The sequence below is a fragment of the Ambystoma mexicanum genome, chromosome 2p (genome assembly GCF_040938575.1).
Source record: "Ambystoma mexicanum isolate Mex_15411 chromosome 2p, UKY_AmexF1_1, whole genome shotgun sequence".
Classification (NCBI taxonomy): Eukaryota; Metazoa; Chordata; class Amphibia; order Caudata; family Ambystomatidae; genus Ambystoma; species Ambystoma mexicanum.
Window position 1 is genome coordinate 607,966,997 of NC_090923.1, and position 27,172 is coordinate 607,994,168.

A 27,172-nucleotide genomic window follows, 5' to 3' on the forward strand; every position below is an offset into this window, starting at 1 on the left:
GGCCCGCTAGGACGCCCCAGTGTTACGTCACGTAAGGTGCGGTGTAACACACATAGAAAAACATATGAGACCCTATGGGGTAAAAGACCCCATAGCCCATAGAACACATTGACATTCAAAGGAATTACCCACATACATGTCCAAGAGTGGGAGAAAAAGAGTCTCACCCTTGGCAGGATGGAAAAAAACAAACTCCAGAAATCCAGCAAAGCTGCTGGGGGACTCACTAGGTTAGGAAATTCAGCCTAAACAGAGAATTCTCACTAACACATGGTCAGATTCCGAGCACAGCTGGCTGTACAGCCTATCTGCACTTAAAAATGTTGATTGTCCTTAATCTATGTATGCTCACTAAGGTATTGTCCCCGGGGACTGTTCCATTTACTCCCCTCCACAACCTGGCCAGAATGTCCCTGAAACTCACCCCCTTGTAAGAAGCTCACTGCTTCCCATCAAATCTGATTTCTTATCTATTGTACGTTCTTTTGTAATCAAAAGGGCATTGTTCGTCACTGTATACAAATAATAAAATTGAGCACCTGGTGTTTTCATGTTTCAGGCAGCACATTCTCAGAAACAATGCTTAATTCTTCAGCACTTCACTTATGGTATTGAGTGGAGTCTACAGACTGCGCCCTCACAGCATCTGCCAAATCCCTGGTCCCCGTTGCTCATGATGTACAATGTGTCTACTGGAGAGAGAAGTAAATGGAGAAAGATTGAGAGAGAGAGTGAGGCATGCATAGAGTGTGACAGGGGCAAAATGAGAAAGTGAAATGGGAGCTGCCTGAAAAGGTTAGTGGTAGGTGTGCTGGGAGGAGACCAGATTGTTCTGCCTTATTAGACCTGATTAATGCATTTCTATGACTTGTATTGCTGCGGTATGTCTTTCACGCCTTGTGGTGTCTTTTTTATGCCGCGCTATGCCAAGCTTTACTTTCTATTCATGGCTTCAAGATTGTGTGTCCCACAACAGTGCCATCGAGGTGTCCACTGACTGCTCCCCACCCTAACACGTACAACTTCCATTTTTCAACCCACAATACACATATCGACCACTCCCACCCACACAGCAACTAAACAGCCCCCCCGCCCATCAGACATCACACAGATCACTGCACCTCTAGAACCAATCAACATATCACAGCCCAACCCACATTACTTTGGACCAATTGAAACATTCTTCATAGAAGCGATTGCAATCATCAAGATTTTAAACTATCATTGGCAAACCAAATGCACTTTGAATGCAAACTTCATGTCGGACAGCATTTTGTTTAGAAGTTAGAGTTGTTAGTGAGATAGCTCAGTGAGTTAAGTGCTCCGTTCAGTGATCTGAGTGCCACCTATAGTTCTATATTTGAACTCAGTCTTTCATCCTTTAAAAGATCAAATGCGTATCCCTACATTGAGAAATAAAATGTATTACAACAGCACTTTCTTCACTCTCTCTCTCTCATTCCCAGCAGACTAAGGCCCTCATTACGACCTTGGCGGAGAACCATGGTGCTATTAGCACCATGGTCCATGCCGCTAAGGGTGCAATTCCGCCATGGTGGTTGGCGGATTTACCGCCCCATTCCGACCTTGGCGGGGCGGTAAGTCCCCAATCCCCATTTACCCTTCCCCATTCCCATTTTTGCCCCATAGGGCATAATGGGAGTGGGGAAGGCGTTAATTACGCCACCGTAAATTACGGTGGCGTAATTAACTCCATGGTCCCTTAGCGCCATGGATTTTAACACCTGCTAAAAGCAGGTGTTAAATCCGCCATGGCGCTAAGGGAACTCGTACTCAGGCGGTAAGGGTCGGCGCTGTTTACGCCGGCGTAAACCCCTTACCGCCTGGGTCGTAATGAGGGCCTAAGGCACCGGTTCCCCAGACGGGGCCACAATATGACAGGGATAAAGATCAGCGCTTTGAAACTACTATAGTGTGGATTCTGTACACTATTAAATACAGCAACATAACACAACACAACGTAAAAGAAGCAATTCAGCATCTAGCCCTTTGCAAAATGCTGCTCTTCAGAGGACCTGCACTCGGCCAAGGGTCGACTCTGTGCAGCATCAAATTAGACCTAAGACTTCCAGTCTTGCAAACAGATCCCACCCAACAAAAGGAAATCGCTCCCCTGCAGTGTTTCCCAAAAGTAGACTCTCCATTTTAATGGCAGGGATATTCTTTGACATGCCCAACTGCTTTGCAACTCCAGCACTAGGATAATTGTGAGCAAGGAACAAAACAAGTGGGTTTGCGGTGTGCCTGTCTGCCAGTGGTGTGCATGCGTGCCCTGTGAATTGTGATGGACGTCTTGCACCACCAAAGCAAAGGTTTTCTACAGAAGGATGCGGTTCATTTTCCTTGTGTTGAATGTTACTCAGTAATAACATGATGCCCAAGAGGGGGCTGTTAGACAAAATACTGTGACCAGGACAACAACAAACACAGCCCATATCCCTGTAGTTCTTTGCCCATGAAAGGCAGTCAAATACCAACATACGACGTACCCTTGAAAGGCTGCAAACGTTGGAAAGCGTAAAACCCAAGGCGGATGGCCGAACGGTTTTGAATTAAACATAACCACGGGCTCTGGATCAGCTTTAGTCATTTCAGTTTGACTTCTTTGGTTTTTCACTATGACATGAAGTTGTTTTAGGTGTTCCCCTTTTTGTTTTCGTTTATTGATTAGTTATACGATGGAGATCGATTGCATCATGCAGCCAAAATGTTCGGTTTCTGCAGATGAGTTTTTCACAGCATCATGTAGAGTGACTATATTTTGAAGCAAACCATTAGGAGTGGGATGTAAGGTCTTCACTGATTTAGATGATGTTATTTCCGTTCCCACAAGTGCAAATTCATTCTGTTGTTTGGGTTTCACTTGGACCGCAAAGTTGCAAAGTCCAGTGCAATCTGAAAAAAGGCAAGGGATAATCTTCACACCCGTCAACATACATGCTAACATACCCCGCTCCATCTGTGTGCAGATGCTAGTCTAGTCCTGGCTCGTTTTAACTTTGCATTTTGGGACATGTAGTTCCAGATTTCCCCATTTTAAACAAGCCCCAGGATGCAATGTTAAACCCATGGCTGTACTAGCATCTCCCCACTGGAATGGGGCATGTTGGCATGTATGCATCAAACGTGATTGGGGAGAAGATGAAGTTGAAAGTACACCCATAGTTTCATTCACATAAGGTATCCCAGCAGACCCCGCCCTCCTCCCCCTTCCACAATGTTCAGACAAAGGTGCTGGGCCTAAACTGAACGCAATACATACATTTGCAAAATCTTCCAAAAAGCCCTCAGGTGGCAACTCTGCTAAGTCCCCAGGCCCGGCCAAGAAGCGTTTCAAGATCTTCTAATGGTTGCTCTCCGCTTCTTTCTTTGTGTGCTATCCGGGACACGAGCAAAGACAGCAGGGAGCAGGTCTGGTGCTGGTAGCAGTCTGGAACAAGGCCAGCCCCAGACTGGCCATCAATCACACACGTGCTGCACATCGCATACCTCAGTTGTGTGTATGCACTACTAATGATTCTGACAAACAGAGCGGCGGGTCCCTTCCGGGCAAAGTAGCTACCTCTCACAGCTGCTCTCCCTTTCACTTACATATGCTCATGTTTAAAGCAAGAACGTGCAGCCATTACCGTCTTAACTTTCGGACATTTCATGTGATTGTATACTTTCAGAAAGAAGATACATTCAAAGTCAACGTACATTTAAAGTCTTCGCGACATTCTATGATGAAACATAAAAACGTGCTGTGAGTTCTAGACATTTGAATAATAGGAGACCATTTCTCTGTGCAACAGTCAAACTCTGCAGGCGCTGTGTGGCGTGAACTGTTATGCCAAGGCTAGGGTGACCAGATAAAAAAAACAAAAACGGGACAGGCCACAGACATAGAAGTAGGACTATGGTAAACATACAGACAGACTCTGATAAAACCGTAGTCCTGTTTCTATGTCTCTGGCCTGTAAAGGGGGTAGGGAGTGTGCTCACAGGCACACTCCTCTCATTGGAGGAGTGTGGCCAGGGAGGGGAAGGAAAAGGGGGGGGCAAAAAGCATATACACACCCATTCACAAACAACGCTGGGCCCAACCGAGACCTTACCCACCAATCCAATCCCGGGACAGGGTTTAAAAAATTAAAACACTCCTGGGACCATGGGACGGAGGGCGATTTCTCTAGACTGTAACGGGAAAACCGGGACGTCTGGTCACCCTAGCCAAGACTAACTGCTATCTCATTGGTGCACCTGTTAATGAGTGATGGATCCTCGCAGGATGCAGTGAGCAAGACATGGGAAGGCAAAGAAGTGAGGCAGTGACTTTACCAGTGGTACTTACAGGAAGAGAATGATTCCAGTGTTGGCCATCGCGTACGCTAGCCCCAGGATCCCGCTGCCCATGATGGCGTTGCTGAGGTTGAACACCGACATGCCAAAGGACGTCTTTCCTTCGAACTGCACAAATGAAATGTTACACAGTAACTCTCAGACCTTGAGGTACAGTCTTCATAAGCACAAAACGGATCAAGCGTATACAGATTTACCCAACATTGAACATTGCGCGGTCCGAAATTCCAACAACGAAAATGTTTAAGACGAAAATCGTGCTGCGTTGTGATCACATAGATCACTTTTCCCTGCATCCTCATACCTGCTACCCCTTTATACACCTACTTACCTTTTGGCGGCACACTTCTCTGTGTGCCTCCGACTACCCTTTGTCCCTGCAATGTCAATTCCCTTTCACTAAGGTGGGTTGGAACTGGCGCCGCAGGGTCTATTTTAAAATGCATTTTTGGATTTCTACTTTACTGTCCCCCGCTATCGACGCAACCCCCAAACCCATTATGCCAAACAAGGGGAGCGCCACCCCTACTCCCCTTGTTCGGTCTAATGGGATTCAGTATTTTGGTTAACGCCGAATGTGCAGTAAATGCACATTCAGCATGTTTTTATCGCAGTAATGTAGCGATACCCTGCTGTCACACTACCCCAGAGTGTACAGAATCAACATCCATCCTGCACCACAGCCACATATGCTGTAAAACACTATGCCAGACACCCATGCATGGCAAGGTAGGAACAAGAGTTAATTAATTGCAACCCAGATCAACAAACACTGTAATAAATCAACACAATAGATAGCTAAAATTGTCCAACAGGGTGCAGCAAAAGAAAACACTGTCCAATTTGGAAGAGTGAATGTTTGTCTGTCATCCCAATCCAGCATGGTGCAGACAGGATTGACCAACATCAATCCCCAATTCTACAACAGCTAACAGGCCAACCCGAAATCGCCATGTCCTTTTCCTATCAATGTGCTACTCCAATGCATCCCTTACTACCGTCTGAACTCTGTTACCGCCCTTACGGTGAACAAGCCCAGTGTATGTTCCACCAACCCTGAACACAGCTAAACACATACCAGCACCCATGCAATGGGTGCTCCCGACTGGTACTCGTCAGCCATTCCACAATCTTTGCCCCACACCATTTTCTGGGTAGGTATAATAGTGGGTACTCCCAAATTTTTTTGTTATCGGGGGGTCAGGTCTGTAAACAGGGAGAGTAAAGGGAAATAGAAACACAACAGGCAGACTGACTACCCCTCTCTCAAGGTCTGGCAACACAACAGGTACAGGTGCTGAGAAGCTGGCATATATATATACAGCTATTGTTTTTTAAGAGAGACAGTTGGTGTACAAAAACCGTAATGCAGATATCAATAAATCTCTTTAATAGTTAAAGATAAAATTTCATAGAAAAAATATACACTTTATAGGCTTTATCATATCCCACTCATTCCATTCATACCAATTCACTCATTCTGTGGCATCCGGGTTCGGCAATTAACATTTTCTTAACACATATTAGTTATTTTTAATATGTATGACAATTGGAAAACACACAATTGGATTTTCTATAGGTCGACATATGTTTCGGCCCCTTTTTCCATAGTCCCATCGTTGTCTACGGTGGTCTAAATAGTCAATGTTGGGCCATCTTCAGGACAGTGATGATTTAGTAAAAGCTTAACTACAGGAGGCTCTATTGAAACAGTTCTCTTTAGAAAACCTACTGACAAAAATACTTTGTTGAACTACACTAGCTTTCATCCGCTTAGCTTGAAAGAGGGTTTACCTTATGGTCAGTTCCTGCGCATCCGCAGAAACTGTACAGATGTACAACAATACAAAATTCATGCCAAAAGTCTGAAGGCAAGACTTAAAGAGAGAGGCTACCCCCACAAAACGATACAACGAGCATACAAACGTGTGTTGCACACAAATCGCTCGAGTACGTTAGAACCTGCACCAAAACACCAAGATGATAAGATCACATGTGTAAGCACTTATAGTCCGATCAGCAACACCTTCAGAAAGATCATACGTAAACATTGGAAGATGATCTACACAGAAGACTTTACCCCTTCAACTCCAAGGTTTGCATTTAAAAGGCAATCCAACATTAAAGATAATTTGGTACACTCGTACCTACCCGTTAAATCTAAGAAATTTGCACAAACAACATTGTGGGGCCTACCGCTTTTAACTGGCCATCATCGGTGCGGACATTGTTCCGTTTGTGCACAGACAACCACTCTGAAACAAATCACTTTATGTCACCATACTATCCAGCTGAAAGAGTTCACTAACTGTCTCACACCATGGGTGGTATATGCCATTATATGTCCATGCGATATGGTATACATAGGCAAAACCAAACGACCTGTCCGCCAACGGATAAATGAGCACAAATCCTGCATTCGTAACGCAGTTGAAAATAAACCACTAGTGGCCCATTTCGCCAAAAAACAACATAAATGCACAGATTTTCTCTGGTGTGTTATTCAAGTTATACAAATCTCTCGCCGCAATGGGAACAAAGGTAAAATCCTGACCCAAGCGGAACAAAAGTGGATCTACAATCTGAAAACAGTCCAAAATGGACTAAATATAGCCATCGAATGGAGTGCTTTCCTTTGAATAGCTCCATTTTTTTCCACTATTTCCACAGCAATGCGAGGGGATATACTCATAATATATTAATATGACACCTATACCAAAGGGCATTGTGACCCTGGTTTGCATTTCGCAATATGTGGTGATACATTAGTAAATAAAATAAACCTATAACGTGCTGTCGTAACTAAACAACACTCTTGTCTGTGATCTTACACAACTAGGATGCACTCATTTGGCATAAGTGAGATTATTGCGAAGTCGATGCATTATCACAAAGACACTGCGTAGCTCCTGCCATTTAAAATTTAAAATTAAGACACCTGTTGAAAGACAAGTTTTATTGAAGTCCCCGCTAGCGTCCATGATTCAATCCAGGCTTGCTGGGAAAATTAACCTACAAATAACTCGCATTGTCAGCACCGCGTAGTCGCACGTTTTCTCTGGCAACACGTGATCTTCAAATAGCCTCAGCCCCTCCCCTTCTCGAACGCGACTCATTTACAAGTCAGCAGACGCCGCTCGAGCAAATCCGCTGCTTCGTCCCAACTAATTATAAAGGTGAGGAACAGCGCTCGTTCATAAAGCTGCGAACTAAAGTCCATGCCACTTACTCACAATTCAGCAGACGCTACCCGAGCCACCCTGCTGTTTCGTTCCAATGAACCATAAAAGTGAGGAACAGCACTTTTCTACAGAGTCGCCATTAGCAATCTATGCACAGACTCCGCCATGCAGCAAAGAGAACCGCCCGGGACGTGCGCCAATACTACCAGTTACATTACACGTAGCGGTCAAGCTAATCCGCGTTGTGTAACAGGCAACTGATGTTCTAGGCTGCCTTGTGATAGATAGACACAAACACTAATATGCCTCTCTCCTGATTTAGATCGTAGCTCTGAAAGTGAGTGTAGCCTTGTGACTAGCCCATGCATTCCCACCACATTTTAATTGAGACTTTCTTTTCAACGCAATGTGGTTGAAATTAGACTTGAATAAGGTAATTTATTGAACACCTCTCTTTTACAGACACCTCGTGTTCAAGTGTCGAAGGAAGCAAGTCCCTCTTGAAACTTGCCCATGAAATGAGATGGAGATAAAGAGATCTGAAGCTCCGCCCACTTGTGAAAAGGTATCTGTTAGGTTGCTCTGCAATGCCAATTTAATACAAAATGCTCTGCAGCCATATAGCAATATACTCAACTTACAAGGGAGTAATTTGCCGCGTTGTCTTGTCTCCTTTCACTAGGGTCATAGACTAGGGTAATACAGAAAATACCCTCCATTTTCTTATTTCTTCTCCGTGGTCCACAACTACGTTCTCGGCCACAGGTAGGTGCATATTCTCTGGCATAGTTATCTAGCCATCATCGTGAGATTAATTAAAAGAGACCAGACCAGTATACATTGTAATTTGTTTTTAACTTATGTTTATAGCTTTGGCTTTTCATATGGAAAAAGGGTGAAGACGTTAAGCTTTTACTAAATCATCACTGTCCTGAAGATGGCCCAACATTGACTATTTAGACCACCGTAGACAACGATGGGACTATGGAAAAAGGGGCCGAAACATATGTCGACCTATAGAAAATCCAATTGTGTGTTTTCCAATTGTCATACATATTAAAAATAACTAATATGTGTTAAGAAAATGTTAATTGCCGAACCCGGATGCCACAGAATGAGTGAATTGGTATGAATGGAATGAGTGGGATATGATAAAGCCTATAAAGTGTATATTTTTTCTATGAAATTTTATCTTTAACTATTAAAGAGATTTATTGATATCTGCATTACGGTTTTTGTACACCAACTGTCTCTCTTAAAAAACAATAGCTGTATATATATATGCCAGCTTCTCAGCACCTGTACCTGTTGTGTTGCCAGACCTTGAGAGAGGGGTAGTCAGTCTGCCTGTTGTGTTTCTATTTCCACACCATTTTCTTACAGAGCCACGCACAGCGATTCCAATATCATTGGCAGAAGGGCACTATACAAGACCACTGTACCTTAACGGCAATGTCACAAAAGCCAATTATGCTCATTGACCCATAACACAGTATGTTCTGTGATACAGACTGCTTGCATACAACATGCCATAGTAATGGTTCAAACTATATACAGGAATGTAAATATTTCTTCACAATGTCAATCTAACAGATTAACTTTAGTATACACTAACATGACTCAAAGCCTCTCGGTACCCAAATCAATACAACTTTGTAGAGGAGCTGGTAGATGCAATTTTCCTAGTTCACGCCCCCTCACCACAGTCATATTGGAACAGTCAGAGAAAAGCAATAAATGGGATACCTTGCATAGTTCCCATACTGCATCAAGTGTATGAGAGACGTTATGCACTCAGATGCCATAAGGAATGTACCCTCACATTGAAGGTGTGAAAGGATGTCACATGGAAGAAAGTTACATGGAAGGATGTTTCCTGCTAAGATGTCATGATGCAACAATGAATATTATGGATGGACGTTAAAGTGAAATCTCATGAGGATGAAGTGATGTCATAAAGAAGATATATGAACCTATGTTGAAACAATATGCACATACTTAGAAGAAACAACTGAAGCACTAAGAGTAACATGCAACTAAAGTTAAAGTTATCATGGATCTAAAGAAGGTTAAGTAACTTACTGACCAATAACTGCAAATACACAGTAATGCAAGGTAGAAAGAAAACATATAGAGTCTTCCTATAGAGGAATGAATAACATGGAAAGGATGGCCACAGTAGGAAAATGGATGCTGGTTCAAGTTGAACTTAACCAAGCTACCTCAGAGACAGGCCAAGGCTGTAAGAATCATGTAACAGAGGAAATCAGCTTTGTGTGCAGAGCCAACGATGAGACAAAGTTGGCCCAGAGTTAAGAATGTTATTTTCAAAGGATAAGCACAGAGCACACAGGGAATATGTGGACAAGCTCTGAATGTGGGACATTGTTTATAGGTGGAAGACAACAAAAATATCTGTGAGAGCCAAGCTGTTGGTCGATTAAAAGTATACAAAGTTCATATTAGATAGAGTGAGCAAGTCTCTAGAGGCCTAGAGAAGCAACAGCACCCTGCATAATTAAATCAAATAGCAGTAAATGAAAGGCTGAAATTGACAAATTCGGGGTCTCTTCACATGTGACCCAGAAGTCAAAAACAAAAGCTATTCATTAGAGCCCGGCGCTAAGATAGTGGTGTGCTCATACTCCCTTGAATGTTGCAGGAGAGTGAGCAGGCAACAAGGTCAAACTACAAATGGAAGACTTTGGCTTGTGGCCTACTGATGAGAGATGATGGACTAATTGGGAAAATAGGGAGTAATCTAATGGGATTACGACACCTGGGTTTCATTTCATGTACGTGCTGCTAAGGAGCCAAAAGTCCAAGGTTGGGATACTATGTCAACCAATCAGTGGGGTCGACGGACAACTGAAAGTGCAATGTAGCATAGACCAATCCACTGTTTTGTCTGCTATCATCCAGTATTATACTTCTTTAGAGGTAGCTCAAGGCATGCCCTACAGAAAAGGGGTAGCCAATGACACACTAACCCTTATAAATTCTATAAGTAGATATGTTCCCCGTAACCAATCCCGTCCTTTGATAGGTTTTGTATTTTGTCACTTAGAATGACATCATAGTGACGTATATTGGGGTAAAAGACCTCCATGTAATCAAGCTTCTGTGTGAGAGTGCATGCATCAGTCTGATTTTTGCCTGTCAACCGTGCTTTATTAAATTGATAATAAAGTGGTACTTTGCCATATTCTTTGAGTTTGTCTGATTATTTGGTATGAGATCATTATTGTAATGCCATCTAACACAAAAGACGCTTCAAGGTGCTAGAGCACAACTTAAATTCACCCAATGTCCAACGTGACACATAACCACTTGTCCCCGCTATGAACCACCCATCCCCACATTTCAATGCCATCCACACAGCATTCCAAGCATTCAACAAGAACTCAAGCCCAACACTGTGCATTCCAGAATAGCGAAGATTCATGAAACCCAGCGAAATATAATCTCACAATGCAAGCGTTAACAGAGCCTCCAAAATAATCTCCAGTGGATTAAAAAGAAAGCACGACTGCAAACGGCTCAAACTGGCAAAGCGGAAACTAACCATCAAGCCATAACTGTCTAACATACCACAGAGAGACCTCACAACTAATCATTTACTGAGACGTACAATAGGGTCAGTAGAACTGCAGCCAAAGTGGAAACGAACAGTACAACCAATATACAACGTAAACACTTTCCAACAGAATACAATAAGTATTAAAAACAAAAGGAGTGATGGCTACAAGGTTTGGTATTAATCCTAAATTCTGGAGAGTCCAGACCATCGTTCTCCCCCTGCCAACATGGGGAAAGACCATATGATATGATATGATGTGGCATTTATGACACGGCAGTACACAGGTGTTTCTAGGCGCGAATCATGCAAATCGGATTTGGTCCCACCCCAAAAGGGGCAGTCCAGGCCGAACCGCTTGATCACACCCCTTCAAGTATTAAACCTTCTCTCCAGCAAAGGGCAATACGTTTTCAGCAGCCATTGCCAGCAAGTGTTTAAGGACAGTTCAGCAAAAGGCCCAGAGACACACGGGAGCATCACCGGGCTGCTAGGTTTCACACATGAACAGGTGCAGCCTCCAGCTTTCAATGAACACTAATTGCCCCACAGAGCATACGAGAGGCAAAGCCTCGCTGGGTTCACGATCTGGGGCTGTGCAGGAAAAGTAGGCTGTGCAACATGTGCAATACACCATGTTAATAAGCCCTAAAGTCTCCAAAGCCTGACTGCAGAATGCACATGACAATTCTGCATGGCATGCTGCAAGGTAGACAAGAGTGGTGCATCCTAGGGAACACTTCCGGGTAATGAAAACCGGGCTTTATTGCTCCATCCTCTCCCTCTTTAACATACATCTATTTTTCTGGATCCGCTCTTAGTTGCGTTCACTACGCCAGCGAAGCGAGCTGTGCATGAGAAGTCAAACATCATGGCATGCCAACATCTAAAGTAGTAACCACCTGACTGAAGAGGAGGGTAGCCAGGTGTGGAATTATGGGATCGTGTATCATACAGACCCATTGGGCTCACACAACCAGTATTGGCCCTATACCAAATTGAAGCATCGAGCCCCATAAAACCACAACTTTCAACATTGCACTAGTGCTGCCATACAAAGTAGTGCCAGAGTTTGACCGCCAGCTGATGCCAACTCCTAAAGAGCCAAAGGACCATATAGTATCCAACGTGACAATCCCCAATATGGGCAATATATTTACAAAGCCCCATTCAACCACAAACAGAGCAAAAAGGCCAACATAGTCATCAAGCAATTACAAGCAGACCAGAGTATCCAAACACCACCCAACACTGATCCACCCACTGCAGTTACATCTCAAGCAGGATCAAGTACTCCAGAGCAAGACATGAACTACTGCCCCATATCACTGTTGTTCAATGAAGTGCGCGTCATACACTATCAATGGTAGTAGCCATCACAGCACATTAAAGGCTGATTCCAATTAGTTGATGTATAATGAATCACAGAGTGCCCAACCATATCTCTATGCATCATCTCAAGCCATGACTGTGTTGCATTCATTGTGTTGGGAGTGTAGACATCCCTGCGCTGGTCCATGTGATGCTTGGGAAGCCTTTGCTATGAAGGTCTGTGCTGAGACATCGGCGCCTGCTGTTGTGACCAGTCTCATTTCTTCTAACAAGGACATGTCAAGGCGTTGAGCAATACCACTATATTTATTTATTTATTGCATGTATAGAGCGCACTGCCAGCAAGGAGGAATCGAGTGACGAAAAGTACTTGACCTGAATACCTCCATTGAAGACAACATTACATATTCAAGTGAAGAACGAAGCAAACACTTAAAAAAAAAGTTGTACTTGGATTGCCAAATCGTGCATTGTGAGCCTAGAGTGCCCTCCGTCGTGGCGTCATACCACCTTGCTGGGGTGCTTGCATTTACTGACATCAGTCTTGGATTGGCCCAGCTGAGTGGTACTGGGATCGCTTTAGAGACTGTGTCTTGGTAATGACCCTCTCAGACGTCTTTCCACTTTGATCAAATGTAAACTAAGAGATGAGGCCACTGGAGGCCAATGGTGAGACTCCCTGTTTTCTGCTGCACTTGTTTGCAGACTGCACATCGATCTGCTTGCACTTCTCCGCCAGGAGCCAGATTCCAGAAACGTTGCACTGGTGCAACTGCAAAGTTGCAGTTTTAAAGCTAGGGCACAAGCCTTTAGGCCATATTAGAAAAAAGTCTTTTCACCACGATGGGTGAAATGTTGCATGGTATACGCATTAGTCAAACACAGGCATTTTCAATGCATTTTTCCACTACTACAAATACCATTCTGTGTTAGCACTAGAGCAATTCATATTTTTTGCACTGGTGCAATTTTTGCCCTAGTGAATATAATGTGCAAAATTACACTGGTCATGGTGGAAAGGATTTTTAATATGACCCGCTGTTATTTGCACTAGGCCAAAGTTTGCCCCAGTGCTATTACCGTGCAATTTTGCACTTGCACCGGTGCACATTTTCTGTCATCTCGCCCGAGATGTCCATGCTTCCAGCACATTGAAGTGTTGGCAACATGCACATTACATTGTTAGTTCAGGCTCAGCATGCACCAGGATAAATGGGCTAGCCATTTAAATTTTGCGTTGAGACTCTTACAAACTGAAATAATGTCAATTGTTTTGTAGTGATAGATTTCAACTTGATTTGTCATCAGAAAAAAGGACAGAGACTTTTTTGACCTTTTCTCGTCAATCTCAATTTAGAACATGGGATTGTTTCTGCCATCACAACTCCCATGTAAATCTTCGACATAGTCATGCTCTTTAAATATGACCAGAACAAATGGCTGTTGCTAGCCAAGAATTCTTGGTTGGATTATGTTAATGCCGTGTGCACAAATGAGGCCAAGTGATCTTGGCAGGAGTAGTCAAAGGTCCAGTAGCCAAGCAAACCCACCGGCTTTGGATCAGAAGACTCCATTTTCAAACCTGCTCAGGCCGCACATTATGGGGTGCACAGAACTTTCTGTCTTCCTCCCAGTGTGCACACCGTCTGCGCCGCCTCCAGACAGGCTCGGTTATAAAATCAGGCACTTCTCAGTGCCCTTATCAGGTACTTCGTTGGCACTGCCTCCTTAACACAAACTGATGAAAATGGCTGTTGCCAAAGTTCAATCCTGGAGGATTCATTAATTTTGTGAGTCATTTGCCGATTAGCCGATCACTGATCAATACAGCAATCAACAAATCAGCACCCACGACCCCTTTTAGTTTAACGAGCAACATCGAATTAGGGGCTGAAGAAGACCAACTAACACCGGCTAGGATTGTACACTGTTACATGGAAAACAATGTAACTACAGCATAGGATGACCAGCCACAATGAGCACATTGCCAACAATGATAGTTCAGTTGCACAGGACACACTGAATCACTCCTGCTGTTCATAGAAGGGGTTTCTAGGTGTTGAGTTGATCAACTTCGAAAGGATGAAATGCGGGGTGATTACAGGGGGCATACAATTAGAATATGCAAACGACTCTCTCTCTGTCTCTCTCCCGCTCTCTCCCTCTCTCTCTCTGTCTGTCTCTGTCTCTTTCAGCCTCTCTGCCTCATCCTCTCCCTCTCGTGTATTAACCCAGTGATCTGTGTCCTGTGCTTGTGCACGGTAAGTGTGACTACCCATTACGAATCCAGACTTCCTTCACTGCACAGCCAGGAATCAACACAGCACTGCACGCCCAAGAATCAACACACTGCACAGCCAGGAATCAACAAAGCATTGCACGCCCAAGAATCAACACACTGCACAGCCAGGAATCAACACAGCACAGCACGCCAAACAATCAACACACTGCACAGCCAGGAATCAACACAGCACTGCACGCCCAAGAATCAACACACTGCACAGCCAGGAATCAACAAAGCACTGCACGCCCAAGAATCAACACACTGCACTGCCAGGAATCAACACAGCACAGCACGCCAAATAATCAACACACTGCACAGCCAGGAATCAACACAGCACTGCACGCCCAAGAATCAACACACTGCACAGCCAGGAATCAACAAAGCACTGCACGCCCAAGAATCAACACTCTGCACAGCCAGGAATCAACACAGCACTGCACACCCAAGAATCAACACACTGCACAGCCAGGAATCAACAAAGCACTGCACGCCCAAGAATCAACACACTGCACAGCCAGGAATCAACACAGCACTGCACGCCCAAGAATCAACACACTGCACAGCCAGGAATCAACACAGCACTGCACGCCCAAGAATCAACACACTGCACAGCCAGGAATCAACACAGCACTGCACACCCAAGAATCAACACACTGCACAGCCAGGAATCAACACACTGCACAGCCAGGAATCAACACAGCACTGCACGCCAAACAATCAACACACTGCACAGCCAGGAATCAACACAGCACAGCACGCCAAACAATCAACACACTGCACAGCCAGGAATCAACACAGCACAGCACGCCAAACAATCAACACACTGCACAGCCAGGAATCAACACAGCACAGCAGGCCAAACAATCAACACACTGCACAGCCAGGAATCAACACAGCACTGCACGCCCAAGAATCAACACACTGCACAGCCAGGAATCAACAAAGCACTGCACGCCCAAGAATCAACACACTGCACAGCCAGGAATCAACACAGCACTGCACGCCCAAGAATCAACACACTGCACAGCCAGGAATCAACACAGCACTGCACGCCCAAGAATCAACACACTGCACAGCCAGGAATCAACACAGCGCTGCACGCCCAAGAATCAACGCACTGCACAGCCAGGAATCACTGAAAGGAATCAACCACCACCCAACACACCACTTAAAAACATTGCACTAGGATGAAGCAAGCACTAGGCTAAGCAGATATCCCACAGAAAAGATGGAGGAACATCACCGCCACCACAAAATCTATAACACTGGCCAATGGAATTCAAAGAGGAACCAACCGGCCACTAAAACAACACTGCACAGGAAAATAATGATACCAGATGGAGAATCAATCACACATTAGCCAAATTATGGGCAAACATAATAATTCTACTGTTTATAAAGTGCTGCTGTCACTGGAAATCCAGTCTCGGAGCGCTAGGTAACACATGTTACTTATCACCATTGTTATTGACCACAAAGCACGGGTAGCATAGCTCAGTGGCAACGGGCTCGTCTTGGATGCAGGACGGCGCAGAGCAACACAGGTCCGAATCCTGGTCCACGCTTAGAAGCCTCTATGGTATTAAGCGTGTTATAAAAAAAACAATGATATGATTATATTAAAGTAGTGCTCAGTTGGCTTGAGGGGCTATAGGGGTAAGTTGACCTGAATGTGGCATCCAACACGTGATGCAGGAAATCATCCTCTTTCGCTTGAGCTATCCTTCTGGCTACAATTTGGAAGTAAGCAAAGTCACCCAAACAATGCATGAAAAGGAATTAATTCCACAAAACCCTGTAGCCACCGACACATTATGATGAAGGAACAATAAGCGCACAGCACTAATGCAGTAAGGCAAATGAGAAAGCAATGTCACCCACAACTGACCCACACACATCTTCCATATCCAACTAGTGCAAAATTGCAAAAAAGAGGAAACAACCTCCACGGCCCTCATAATCACACACAGAAATGGATAACCAGCAACCCAAACCTTCACAAAGATATAGATGCAGCAATCCTAACGCCTGGACACATCACTTCAGCCATCATTGCCAAAGCTTTCTTGTTACCAGGAAAAGATGCAAGAATGCACTTATTTCTTCAAAATCAAGTGGATGAAGGCGCTCTTCGTTAAGACACGTTTATAACAGCACAAACCGATTTACAGTTCCAATGAAGCCATTAACCTTCATAAAACTGCCTAAAAAGGACAATGCTGCACCATAAAAAAAAGGCCATAGTTTGATGTCCCTGCATGATAGAGCTAGCTCACAGAGATCGTAGGAGTGTGTGTTTTGGAATGGGAATGGCATAGGGATTAGCATGGTCAAGGGTGGTCAATGGGTGGGCAAAATACCAAACACCACCTGCAGGCTGTGTCCATCCTCACATTCCATCTCACTATAATCTGTAGTCCTATGCCAATAGTTTTCACTTAATAGGTGGCACAAGGGGCCACAATTAAAAACTTAAAGGAACAATGGGAACTATACTGCATACTAACCCTGTGCTGAATGATAGGTGCTCCAACCATTAACGAATTCACGACTGTTGGGACAAGACTCAAACGCACACAAAAACAAGGGTGCCATGCAAGGGAACAATTAACCCAACGGGGCATGAATTCAAGAACCAGCCAACACAAACTTGCAGGTCACGGGTAATCTATCAAATAACCCCAAAATGCCCATTGAGAAATTAACCATAAGCAAATCCATACCTAGCCTTAAAAAGAAAGGTTACATTAGCAACCACGGATCAATCACCAACGAACCCAACACAGCATAGGAACAAATAAACCAGTGTTTAACCCAGCACTGCTTAGTCAAGTACTAGCCGAGCCAGCATTTTACACCGATGCATCATTCCCCCACCAGGTCCGCCGCAGCAGATGCGAATCAGTGATCTACCAGCAGCAGCACAGCAGCACAGCAGATGTTTAGCTACCATTTCAGCTCAAAGGAACAAACAAGTCTGGACAGGGGATTATCGGCCGGACCACAGCTGGTCCTACACAGAAAGGTGAGACATCCACTCCTAGTCTACCCCACCACTCGCGTGGCTAAAATCCGCCAACTTACATCAGTGAAGCGCTGCTTTTTCGAGTCATTGACATGAGGTAGAAATTCTTCAAGTTCTGCTTGGTTGTTCTGATTCTCATTGAACCTGCAGGAAGCAAAACAGAAATATTAACAAGGGGTTTGGAAACAAAACTACAGACCGTGAAAACTCACCACATCATTAAAGACACACCAAGAGTGGGGCAGATTGGTTGTGTGTCTCAAATCTCTGCGTATAGTTTTGGATCACCATCAGCAAAGAAATGGCCTTTACTTTGATATTTACAGTGCTTTTAACGGTAACTTATTTATTTATTTATTTATTTATTTATTTATTTATTTATTTATTTATTTATGCATTTATAAAGCGTTCTCAACCCAGGGGCATCAAAGCGCTGAAGAGCCAGAAGAACCAACATGCCACAACCAAACTGCTGCGGTTCCATTCTGAGAATATTACTTACTTGACTGATTGGACATTTATAAAGCATTTCTGAAAAATAAAGTGCCTCTACGTGCTCGTCTTAATTGTCATGTTGGCACTATTCTCCAAACGATAGTTCGCATTGAAGTAGGTTGTGTCCAAATGAGCACGGGTTTGGCCATTTATCTAGTTTGCCAAGAGGGAGGAGATGTGTGAAATGTAGAAAAGAAACTGATACAAAGCCGGTGGACAAACAAATATTCTCTTCCTCCTGGTTGTAAATTCGATTTGCTTTTTGTAATCCTAAGAGAGTTGCCAACAGTGGAGCGTAGCATCCTAATTGTAATGTTAAATGTTAAATGTTAAAGGTATTTGTACCGCGCACCGTCACCAACGGAGTTGGTCCCCAGGTGCACAGGCGGATCTGCAAACGAGAAGGCGGGATGGGTTAGTAAGATGAAGGGGGAATGGGATAGTGAGAGGAGTGGTGTTCTGTTGGCAGCTTCAGTTCGGTATACACTGTGCGCTGAGCTTTGGTGCGAGTATCGGATCGGGGTCAGTCCTCGTTTGCCGCTGGTGCAGCTTATGTGTTGTTTGTTTGTTGTTGCGGTGTGGTGAAGTGCATGAGGTTTGCTGTGCGAGAGGTGGTTTTGTGAGCATTTTGTGTGAGTTTTCGTTAATAGGTTTATATGTTTCGCAGTGAACCTTTCAAAGCATGGGCAGACTGCGTAGATTCTTGGGATCCTTTATTATGCTAATATTCACAATTCTATCTAAATGTGGTACATGCTAATATTCACAGATCTATCTAAATGTGGCACTTGCCAACATACACAAATACTTCTAGATGAGACGCAGGCTAAAATTCCCAATTCCATCTAGATGTCGCACTTGCTAATATTTATAGAAGTGTGTTGCTTGCTAACTTTCACAATTCAATGTAAATGTGGCGTATGCAAGTATTTACAAATCTGTCTAGATGCAACGCAGGCTATTATTCAAGAATTCAATATAAGTGTGTTGATTGCTAATCTTAACAATTCTGTTAATATTCCTAAATCTGTCTATGGGTGGCACATGCTGACATTCACCATTCTGTCTAAGCGTGTCGCTTTCTAACACTCATAGTTCTGTCTTAGTATGGCACATGCTTATAATTACTATTCCGTCTGGGTGGAGCACATGTTAGCATTCATAGTTCCGTCTAAGTATGGCACATGCTAATAATCACTACTCCATCTAAATATGGCGCTTGCTAACATTCACAAATCTATCCAGATGCGACGCAGGCTACTATACCAAAGATTCTATCTAAGTGCGTCGATTGCTAACATTCACAATTCCGTCTGAGTGTGGCACATGCCAATAATCACAATTCTGTCTAATTGTGGGACATCCTAGCACTCACAAGTCTGTCCAAGTGTGGCACATGGTAACACTCACAATTCCGTCTAAGTGTGGCACATGCTAATAATCACAATTCCATCTAAGTGTGGCACATGCTAATAATCACAATTCCGTCTAAGTGTGGCACATGCCAACAATCACAATTCTGTCTAGGTGTGGCACATGCCAATAATCACAAATTTCATCTAAGTGTGGCACATGCTAACACTCACAATTCCATCTAAGTGTGGCACATGCTAATAATCACAAATTCCATCTAAATATGGTACTTGCTAACACTCACAATTCTGTCTTAGTGTGGCTTATGCTTATTATCAAAATTCCGTCTAAGTGTGGCACATGCTAATAATCACAATTCTGTCTAAGTGTGGCACATGCTAACAGTCACAATTCCGCCCAAGTGTGTAACATGCAAATTATCACAATTCCGTCTAAGTGGGCTACATGTTAATAATCACAATTCTGTCCAAGTGTGTCGCTTGCTAACATTCATAGTTTTGAGGTAAGGTAATGTAGAGTGACATATTTTTCTGGAGTAGAGTAATTGCTTTACCCACCACCCATGCCACACTTACTTTGGTGGTTGATGGCAGGTTGCCAGTTTCACTGGCTTCCCCTGCAGACACCTGCAGACACTTTCTGCAGCCGCCTATGTTGGAGCCTCCCTTTGCCTCTGGGCCCTTAGCCGCTGGGGCTGCTGGGCAGAGGGCTGCCCTGGGTGTCCATTATAAGGTGAGAGGGACCAATCAGGTCAGGGGAGGGAGAAAGGAAGGTGGGCTCCAGGCATCGAGGAGGCAGAGAAGTATTCAAACGTGTGGGTGGCATTTGCCGTGCTAACAAGGCATGGTGTAGTTTAAAAATAAGTAAACGCAGCTGGCGCATGGGTATGGGATCTGGGCACTCACCTGGGCATGGATTGTGATGCAAATGACATGGATCCGAATACGGCTCTCAGAGCATTAGGCTTGTGTTTTCAAACAAGCTAGAGCAGCCAATCAGGTTGGTAAGGCGGGCTCCAGGCAACGAGGAGGCGGAGAGGGATTCCCAACGTGTGGATGGCATTTGCCGTGCTAACCAGGCATGGTGTAGTTTAAAATTAAGCAAACGCAGCTGGCTATGGGTCTCAGATCTGGGCACCCACCTGAGCATGGATCGTGGTGCAAATGGCACAGACCCAAATCCGGCTCTCAGGTCTCTTTTTCCAAACAAGCTAGGGCAGCCAATTAGGTCGGGGGAGGGAGGAAGGCAGGCTCCAGGCGATGAGGAGGCGGAAAGGGATCCTCACGTGTGGATGGCATTTGCCGTGCTAACCAGGCATGGAGTAGTTTAAAATTAAATAAACGCAGCTGGCGCATGGGTTTGGGATCTGGGCACTCACCTGGGCATGGATTGTGGTCCAAATGGCGTGGGTCTGAATCCGGCTTTCAGGTCATTAGGCCTGTGTTTCCAGAAAAGCTAGGGCAGCCAATCAGAGTGGGTGGAGGGAAGGAGGAAGGTGGGCTCCAGGCAACGAGGAGGCGGAGAGGGATTCCTACGTGTGAATGGTGTTTAACGTGCTAACCAGGCATGGTGTAGTTTAAAATGTATAATTTTATGTTTATCAGTTAGGATGGAGGCAGGTTATCTGGGATTTATTGCCCGGCTCTCTTTTTAAATTTAAGGATGGTAAAAGAACAACTTTAAACCACTTTTTCATCTGGACATTGGTAGGTGCCTCGACCAGACAGACCCCAGGCTCTTGGCTTTGAATATTTCGCCAAAACTAATAGTTTCTGGCGGCACCTTTATTATCTGCTCTGTGCAACAAAGCCAGCACTCTGGCCGGAGTTGGGAACATTTTCCTTACTGGAGTTTAGAAGTGTAGGCAGGAAATCAGAGGCAGCCCCAGCCCTATGGGCACACTTGGGCCCTACTTCCTGTCCCACCCCTCTTGTGCCAGCATGCTTGTTTGCAGATCCTTATTTTCAGCGCTGCCTCATATTAGATACTCGCCAGTGTCCTTCTGTCATTTGCATGATGCCTGCACTAGAAGTCAAGAACACAACCACAGTAGAATATAAAAACATCTCCATCAGTGACCAAAAAGGGTCAAGGAGCAAGCAAAAGATGCCAACAAGAACTGAAGCACAGCCACCTAAGAAAGCCAGAGGCACCAGCCCTGTATGACAGAGAAGCTGCAGCTCTATGTCGTAGCCGGTGAGACTGCCCCCAAGCACAAAAACCCCACGTACCAAATGGGAACAAAAAGATGGGGAAAATACCCTGCCACCATAGAGAGACTTACTGGCATTTCCACTGAACAGGGCTGAGGGCACGAACTGGAACACAGGACTGCCCATGCTTTCATCTTTGATGCTGAGAAAGTGGGCAGGGCTTGGCCCCCTTTTCAAGATTTTCCCTTACACATACACACCCCAGGTGGGAAAGACAGTGCCAGATCGGCCAAGGAAGGATGGATGTGAGAAGGATTTAAGCAGGGGACAGGAAACCGGAAGCGTGGGCTTTTCGGGTGTGGTCACGTTTGGAGGTTGAGGAAAACTAAGAGACCAGCAAGAGGAAGGAAGGAGTAGCAGCTTGTGGAGCATTTGAGGTATTGGATAAGGAATGGAAGTGGTTCTGCAGTGCGAGTGCACGTGTTTATTTGACAAGTGGGTAGAGAGATTAGTGCAAGATGTGAATGTGCATTGAGTGGTGCAGGGTGAAAGGATGGTGGTTGAGTAGTTGGTGGGAGGAGAGTAGTAGAAGGAGAGTGGAGAGGAGTAGTAATGAAGTGGAGTGGCAGGAGAAGTAACATCAAAGGGTCTAGGCGCAAACTAGCGTGAAACAACAAAGGGACCGAGGATTAATAGTTGAAGTAAGAGGACGGATGAGATAGTGAGAACAGGGAGAGGAGGCAATAGGTGAGCGAAGGCCTGTATGAACTAGCCTGAATCCAACAGAGTAAGTGAAATGGACTATCCCAAATAGCATTAGAACACTAACCGATGGAAAGAGTAGGGACATATAGGAAGGCACTGCGGGAGATTAGACAGGCAGCATCTAGGGATCCGTCCATAGTATAAGACAGCGTTTGGACTGTAGGGGGTCAACATTCGGTAGCACTAACCAGGGCGTATGGACACCTGGATTAGGGGCGGGGGGGTTAAAACAAGACGAGCAAGAGAGTGTTAGCCCTAGGCCACACAAACACAAATTAAAATCCTTGAAACAGTGTCTAAGACTTTGAGAGATTTCTTTGTCATCTATGACATCTGTTTGGTGCAAAGACTGTAACCTGTGCTTTCATTTGTTATCCACTGCTGATCACGGCAGACATGTCTCCGGCCCTCAGTTGTTCTCTGAGCTCTATGCCATAATTGCATAATTCAAGTCATCTGCACAGAACAAGAGATCAAGTCCATGGCACAGCCAATTAGATAATAAGGGACATACATGGCGAACAGAGCTGATCAAAACCAGACATTAAAAAAGGTACTGGTTTGTAACTTCCAAGGCCAACACAATGTGTTCTGTAATTTAAAAAGATGTGACTGAATCTAAGGCTTAACACTGTACAATAGACAAAAATGACAAGTGATCTAGAAAGAGTCTGTAGTGAATTATATTCGAGGCAGCATTCAGGTTCTGTAGCACAAGTGTGTCCTGCTCATTCACTATATTCTACAGGGTGCAATCACACAGCTTGGTCATGAGGTCGCCTTCCCTTGTTTGGATCTGAAACACTAGTATACAGGCGCGTTATAAATGACACATCATATCATATCCCTAAAATGAAAAGGCTGAAGGCTGTTGCATGCTTCCTGACTTTTTTTAAACAGTCAGGGGCGAGGTTCGTATTTGTCCAAAGGCACCAATCTTATCCACCTTACATGAGTCTGGGCAATTCATAAACAAAAATCTATTAGTACTGTAACCTTCCAAATATGTTTATAACAAAGAAATAGAGAACACGCATTTTTGTAAACCATGTGTATGATGCTCACCATTGAGTAAGTACTCGCCCTGATATCTAAAAAAATAAATACAAACATTGAGTGGCACTGTGATGTGTGCAGCACAGCTCGCCAAACGCACTTTTTTTTTACACAAAAAAAAGAAAATCATGGCTGCCGCTCAGTCTAATTTAGCAGCAGCTGTGATATATATTTTTTTCATCCTTTGAGTGGCGCACCGACTTTTGAGACTCAGTGTGTCAATTACAGGGTTGCTTGTCAACCAAGTTGGCATTGTTCAGAGTGGCAGCGGTGCACCTCAGAAGGCCTTGAACAATCGGCAGCCCTTGGCATCCAAGTCACTCCAGAGCTTGCCAGCGCTGTGCGATTAAATTCATCCCATTTTGGTGGCATGACTGACGAATCAATGTCCGGGGTACCAGTGGTCCAGGGAAGGGCCAGAAGCTCTTCCTCTGGCCCTTCTGCAGCCTCCCCTCCTCCCTCCTTCTCTGCCTTTCCCCTTTTTTCTGCTGACGAGGTTTCCAGACAAGTCCGATCTATGAAAGTCTTGTCTAAACAGGTTTACCCCTGCTCCTCCAAAACTATCAAGGACCACATCGACTCCCTAGCTCCTGCCCTGGCTGGCTTTTGCAACCACTCCTTCGCCTCTGGAGTCTTCCCATCCCCCCTTAAGCATTCCCTTGTGCACCCTCTTCTTAAGAAACCCTCTTCCGACCCCACCTGCCCGGCTAACTATCGCCCAATCTCCATCACTCCCTTCCTGGGCAAGCTCCTGGAGAAACTGGCCATCTCCCAGCTCAACCTCCATGCTGAATCTGTTGGTAGTCTTCATGACCATCAATATGGCTTCAGAGCCGCCAGAAGCACGGAAACTGCTCTCCTGAACATCCGTGAGGACCTGCTCTCGAACCTCGACTCCAACACTCTGTGTGTTCTCATTCAGCTCGATCTCTCTTCTGCCTTAGATACTGTCAACCATGCCATCCTGCTCAACCGTCTCCGTGATAACCTGGGTATCACTGGTCAGGCTCTGGCGTGGCTGACCTCTTTCCTTTCCATTCGACCCTCCCAGGTCCAACTGGGGTCCTTCCTCTCTGACATCTTCTTCTCTACCTGTGGTGTCCCCCAGGGATCTAATCTCTCTCCCTGGTTGTTCAACCAGTATCTGGCACTCCTTGCCCACCGCATCGCCACTCTCTGCCCCAACTTTCAGTGCTATGCAGACGATACCCAGCTCATTTTCAGGCTACCCTCGGCCTCCTCCTCTCCTTCCCCCATCTCCGACTGTCTGTCTGCTATCCAGGAATGGTGTGCCGCCAATGACCTCTGCCTTAATGCCAGTAAGACTGAGATTCTACTCATCGGCACACCCACTCCCTCCTTCCCTGCAGCGCTCTGGCCAGCCTCTCTAGGCCCGCTTCCTGCTCCTACTTGCAAGGCAAAAAGCCTCGGGGTCATCTTCGACTCCACACTCTCCTTCTCTCCTCATATATCTGACGTCTCTAAGAAGTCACACTACCAGCTGCACCTCCTCAGAGGTATTCTTCCCTTCCTCTCCTTCCCCCAGAAGCTCACGGTCTCCAGAGCCCTGGTTCTCTCGAAGCTGGACTACTGTAACAGCCTCTATCTTAATCTGCCTGCCTCCACTCTCCGCCCTCTGCAACTCATCCAGAACAGGACTGCGAGACTTGTCCTTGGCCTCAAGCCCAGGGACCATATCTCTCCAGGACTGAAATCTCTACACTGGCTCCCTGTGGCTGCGAGGATTAAGTTCAAAGCCCTTTGCATTGTCCACAAGGCCTTCTGGGGCCTGGGGCCTAAATACCTTCAACTCTCTCTTCCTAAATATCTTCCTTCCCGAGCCCTTCGCTCATCTGTCTCCAACTCCCTCAGGGTCAGCCGCTTCTCGAAGCAACAACCTGGGGGTAGATCTCTCTCTGCGGCAGGGGCCTCCCTCTCGAACATCCTTCCTGCCTCCCTGAAACTTGAGGAGAACCATCTTCGGTTCCGGAAGCACCTCAAAACCTTCCTCTTTGCTTCTGCTTTCTCTCTCCCTCTCCCCTGCTAAGTTCTTCATTGAAACTGCACTGAACCTGCACCTGGGCCACTCTCACCGACCTCGGTCCTTGGCCCAGCCACTCTACACTTGCACTGCCTCCCTGGCAACTCCTGCACTGCGGGACTGTCTCTGCATCCCTACAGCCCCCCCCCCCCCCCCTCTCAGCACTTGTCTGCACTTACCTTGCACTTGCCACCAGCTGGCCCTATTTATTTATTTATTTTATTCTACTTACCCTGTTCAGCACTTCCCCCTCTCCCTTTCCCCTGCACTTTTTCCCTTCCCCCTGCCCCTGCACTTGTGCAATCTGAATGACACCTGGCCTAGTAGGATCGTTGTCTGTCCTTCCCCCTTGTTCCCCCCTCCCTGCCTCGTCGTGCCTTGAAACACTTGTGTAAAGGCGCGTTACAAATGCCTTATCATATCATATCACGAATAACGGTTTCTAAACCGTCAATCTTCCCCACACCTCTAGTACACCAGATGGGAACGGAATAGATTGGAAACGCAAACAAATTATAAACCTCCTTGTCCAATTTTGGTAACGTGGACAGAATGGCAGGCTTAGCTACGAAAGGTTGTGGATCGTTTGGTCGTTGAAACACAGCGAAAATACAATTACTCAATCATGTTTGTATACATAAATCTACTTTATTAATTATCACAATGGATAGTTCTATCCCAGTTCTAGCACACTACAAAATACAACCCACCCTGAAAATGAATGCAGAGAACTGACAGTTTCAAAGAAGGAAAAGGGATGCACTCTGGACACTGATAGGAGAGTAGTCAGTTTAGTAATTACTTGTAATAGTTCAAGGATATTGGTTTCAACAAAAAGGGAGAATTGGGTTGTAAAATGGCCCAGAGGACCATGGGGACAGAACCACAATGTACCTTGGACTGTAGGAGTTCTTGGTGCTCAACAAGGTGGAGTGGTTTTCAGGGTGCTTTGCAGGTTCAGCCTCATGGTTACAGATGGCACACAGCAGCGGGTTTCGAGGGGCAGGCAGTACAGCAAGCGAAGCTGGATGACGGTGGCAGGCTGGCCTGCTGTGAGGGATTCGACCATCCACACGAGAAGAGTGCGCTCGCATGGGCTTTTTTTGTTTAAAAGAATGAATGTTGGGAGATCATCCTCCGAAAATATCTGGGGCCATTCGCGCACATATTTTCCATGCTCACCGCACAGCAGAAACATACTCATATACTCTGGGAGGACACATCTTACCATCGCCGCCCTCCCCTGTCATGTGTAGCTGACACCAGACAGCTGCGGGTACATCAAAAGCCTTTGGCGGTGGGCAGCCTGATTAGAATTTCAGGGCCCCATGGATTTGCATCTCCATTGTCAAACCTTGCTGGTGGCGGCAAATACTGAAGAATTTTAATTAGCAGGCCTCAGGGAAGGCCTGGTTACAGGAAGTGACAATGAAGACCAGATGCCAACACCTCTTTGTAATGCAATCTGTCAACCTGGTACTAACACCCCTCCTTGGTATGAAAAGGCAGTGAATGTCCTGTCTGGA

The 27,172-nt window shown here is 45.3% G+C and overlaps 1 protein-coding gene across 2 annotated transcripts in view; it reads right to left on the reverse strand.

The window, feature by feature from the left end:
* The window catches only part of SLC38A3 (solute carrier family 38 member 3), a 558,646-nt gene that overhangs the window by 322,086 nt on the left and 209,388 nt on the right, over positions 1 to 27,172 (reverse strand). For both annotated transcript variants that reach the window (XM_069644136.1, XM_069644135.1), the window contains exons 3-4: positions 17,822 to 17,906; positions 4,355 to 4,470 (exon numbers count right to left, since the gene is read on the reverse strand). In XM_069644136.1, coding sequence (XP_069500237.1) covers positions 4,355 to 4,470; positions 17,822 to 17,906 — 201 coding nt within the window. The remainder of the gene's footprint in view (positions 1 to 4,354; positions 4,471 to 17,821; positions 17,907 to 27,172) is intronic.